At 32.9% G+C, this 3,855-nt stretch overlaps 1 protein-coding gene across 1 annotated transcript; it reads left to right on the top strand.

The window, feature by feature from the left end:
* The first annotated feature begins 148 nt into the window (after positions 1–148).
* Positions 149–1,677, top strand: LOC110037129. The gene is made up of 4 exons (XM_020741710.1): positions 149–238; positions 320–679; positions 825–954; positions 1,405–1,677. Exons 1-4 carry the CDS (start codon positions 149–151, stop codon positions 1,599–1,601), a joined length of 777 nt encoding a protein of 258 aa, XP_020597369.1. The 3' UTR covers positions 1,602–1,677.
* Positions 1,678–3,855: the final 2,178 nt, after the last annotated feature.

Raw genomic sequence — 3,855 nt, 5'->3', positions numbered from 1 at the left:
AGTTGGATGGTAGTGGGGAGAGGGTTATGGGATGGTTGCCGGGTGAAGAGTGATTAATGAGAATATGGCACAGCAGTTGGTGCAACGGTGATTGGTGGATAGAAGCTGGTGCCTGCGGGAAAACCTGTGGCTGGGAAGGTCTTCAGGGATGGCAATAGGGCTGGGGAAGGCTTGGAAGTGCCAGCGAGAGGGCTGGAATGCGGAACAACAATATCTGAAAGAACATCAGTCTTATGCTGTTATCTTTTGTTTTGACTTTTTAATTAGGCCGTGACGTCAGGAACTTGAAAATCTCGATTTTTTTTTTAATTATGGAAAGAGGCACATATTTCTCTTTTGTTTAGGATTTCAATTAAGTCATGATGACAGGAACTTGTACATCTTGAAATTCCTTATTCTTAATGCAAGAGGGCATATTCTCTTCTGTTTAGGATTTTTCCAAGTTTATGATGACAGGAACGTGGACAGCTTGGAATATTTTATTCTTATTGCACCTTCCGGTTTTGGCAGTTCTAGAAAAATGGCATTGGCCTCTCTGAGATCAGGAAATAAACAGGCTGCTTACAGACATATTCGGCAAGCCAAGTTGTTTTCAGAGAATAAGGCCAAGTGCATATCATTTTTAGAGCGGGTTGAAGAAGTTCTAGCTGTAATTGCAGAAGCGGACTCCACAAGGAAGGTACTGCAACATATACCATGTCTTTTTAGGATGATGAATTTTTGTGAGAAGTTTCAGATAGAATCTCTCCAGATTTACTATATTATTCGTGGTTCCTATTAGATGAATGTCTTCCTTTCCCCCTGTTTGGCTTTCTGTTCTTCAGGTATCTGAAGCTATGCAAATTGGTGCTAGAGTAATTAAGGGAAACATGATCAGTGTGGAAGAACTAAATGTCCAACTTCAGGAACTTGATGGATTCATTACTGATCAAAAGCAAATTAATGAAGTCATAGGTAGCAATTTATTTCTTCGTTTTGATTACTTTTCTACCACTCATTTAACTTCTTCCAATATGTTAATGGTGATGCATTTTATTGAACAAGCATCTGATTATAATTGTTACAAATAACTGGGTGCCGTTTTTCATCATTTTTGTTTTACATTTTTATTTTATTTTGTTTATGTATTGATTTGGAATAAAACATATTTGGTTGCAGCGAATGTTCTTAAAAACACTCAAACTGGTTGATTTATTTTTAAAAATAGAAAATAAAAAATAGGCTAAACAAACATATTTTAAATAAAACAAAAGTAAAAAGAAAAATCAAAAAGAGAAAATTAAATAGATGCCAAATAGGCCCTTCGTCATCATCAGCAACTATGTGATTTTGCTGATATTAGATTTTTTTGTTTAGTTTTGCAGAAACATTGTAAAATTTTCTTTGGTATTTTATTCCTTGCAGAAAGCATGCCACTTCAATCTGTGGATTTTGCAGATGAGGATGTTGAGGAGGAATTCATGAAGCTTGAGATGGAGCTTGTTGATGAGATGCCTCAGACACATATACCAAAACCTGCCGCACCGCAGCAAGCTATCGTTGAGGAATCACATGATACTCTAAGCCAAAATTTATCGAAGCTCAACCTGGAAGCGGCTTAACTAGAATAGACATTATTTTACAGTTGCTAATAGTTTTTCTTATTGTAAATATGATAGGCATACAGAGCATGCATGGTAGTTTGGTAGCGTTGTGAAAACACGCGAGGCTTGTTTGGGTAAACTTTGTTTTGGCAGCGTATGCGTTTTCAAAACGCTGAAAACAGTGTCTTCACACCACACTTATCTCGGTTCAGTGACAACTTTCATGCTGCAGTTTAACTTTTCCACAAAAATAAAAAGTTGTAATAGCCACCGCACCTAGCTTATCAGCAGATTATTTTTATTTAGTTTATCAGCAGATAATTCAATAAGTTGCAGCTGCCCCAAACAGACCCTAAGTATCTTTACAATTACTGCCAACTTTTCTTGAAAGAGCGCCAGTTTGATAAAATTCCATGAAGCTTTAGAATATTTCAGTGGCATTTTGCAGATCACTCATACCACTATGTTATCTTTGTTGTACATAATAAAAAGAATTATGTGGTGATTGACTAATCGTAAATTATGGTGGATTATGTTGCCAAATTGGTCTAAGTTATGGTTACTTCAATATCTTACATGAGTTTTATCCCAATTATTTTAGATTCATTTTGTTTTCCTAAACTTTCGCTGTAGTTTTATGATTGTTTTTCAATTAAATATATAGTTTTTGACTTCTCTTTTCTCATTCAGGATTAATAATGGAGATTTTCTTGGGGGAGTGTAGAAATAGTCGGTATATTCCGAATAATTTTTTTTATTCGAATTATATAAATAAATTCGCCGAGTTTACTAAGGTCTCATACTGCCTCTACAGAAGTGTTGTTTTGTTGCAAGTAGGATTTAGTAAATATTGAAACCATTCATATGCGTAATACTATCATAACAAATATTATTTTCATATGTTTAAGTTTTATTTATTTTGTAATAAATTTGTAATTTTTAAGATTTATTTTATTTGAATGATTATTATATGTAGGGAGTATATGTTATGAAATATTCTACATTTATTCTCTTAACTAACGTTAATGTGTCTTTATTATTTTTATTTTCTTAGATATAAAACTCCTTTTTTTAATATAGGATACTATCAAATACAAGAATATTATAAAGATCCTATATTAAAAAAAAAGAGTTGAAGCTAATTAACAATCATTATAAAATTTTAAGACAATCCCTTTACTTGAATACAAACTTTTGCTCTTTAACAATCAAGCTAATTAAGTAAAGTTTATTTTCATCTTTATTATATTATTACAAACTTTATCATATCAAGATGAGCCATCTTGTTTCTGAGTTTGCATCATTTTTTTTATTAGAGCTAGACAATTCTTATGCATAATGTCACCACTATCCATCATAATAAAGCCCAACAAAAGGTATTATTCAAAATATAAATCAAGATTTAATTATCCCAACAACCCTTCATAACTATAATCTCATTTAGCATTATCTTAAACCTAAGTCCATCACTTCTTCAACATCAACCCAATCAGCCTACATAACACTAAAACCTAACTCATTTGTTCCAAATATGCCTTTCTTAAAGAATATTTTAATTTATGAAAGTTTAGTGCCATGATATCATTTTCAAATTCTCAAATTCAAGTCTATTTCTTCCCAATTAGCAGTCAAATATCACTAAACTATAGAGTAGTTCTCTTTTTTTAACTACGATTCTCTTCAAATCTTAAAAATAAATCAATCAAGTTTTTTTTAGCATGTGAAATACTTATCATTTTTGCTTGTTTCTTTTTTTTACTTTGCCAACTATTATTGATTTGATGCTCTGATACACATGGGGGATTTTGATACACCAAAAATATATACATTTTTAGACCCATATTTTATACTTATTTTTTGTTATATTACACTTTAATGGAAGTATTTTTCATATTTTATTGCAGGTTGTTGATTTTAGGACTTAAAGCAAAAATGAAGTAAAAAAGATGAAATTTAGAGTCAAAATGGCATTTTTGAAGAAATACTTAGCGCTGATGGCGCTGACCTATAAAACAGAGGTCAGACTATCCTCAGCGTCGATGGCACCAAAAACATCGCCAACGGCTCCATTTAAAAAAGACTTCACGGGCCACTGGCGCCGACGTCGCCAATGTCAGTGCAAGACCTGTTTCTAGTAGGCCAATGACGAATTTGGACATTTTTTGAAGAGTTTTTGGATGCACATAATTGGAAAACCGACATTAGGCTCTATTTAGAGTGGAAATTGATCAGAATAGAGCCCCCTTTGCCCCTTTCGACTGTTTTCCATTCT

This window comes from Phalaenopsis equestris, unplaced genomic scaffold (genome assembly GCF_001263595.1).
Source record: "Phalaenopsis equestris unplaced genomic scaffold, ASM126359v1 Scaffold215696, whole genome shotgun sequence".
Taxonomy (NCBI): domain Eukaryota; kingdom Viridiplantae; phylum Streptophyta; class Magnoliopsida; order Asparagales; family Orchidaceae; genus Phalaenopsis; species Phalaenopsis equestris.
This window is presented reverse-complemented; position numbering and strand designations above follow the sequence as displayed.

Coding starts and splice junctions, on each gene's coding strand:
- LOC110037129 (XM_020741710.1), top strand. CDS start 149: ATGGCAATAGGGCTGGGGAAGGCTTGGAAGTGCCAGCGAGAGGGCTGG. Junction 239..319: donor AAGAACATCAGTCTTATGCT/GTTATCTTTTGT, acceptor AATTATGGAAAG/AGGCACATATTTCTCTTTTG. Junction 955..1,404: donor GCAAATTAATGAAGTCATAG/GTAGCAATTTAT, acceptor TATTCCTTGCAG/AAAGCATGCCACTTCAATCT.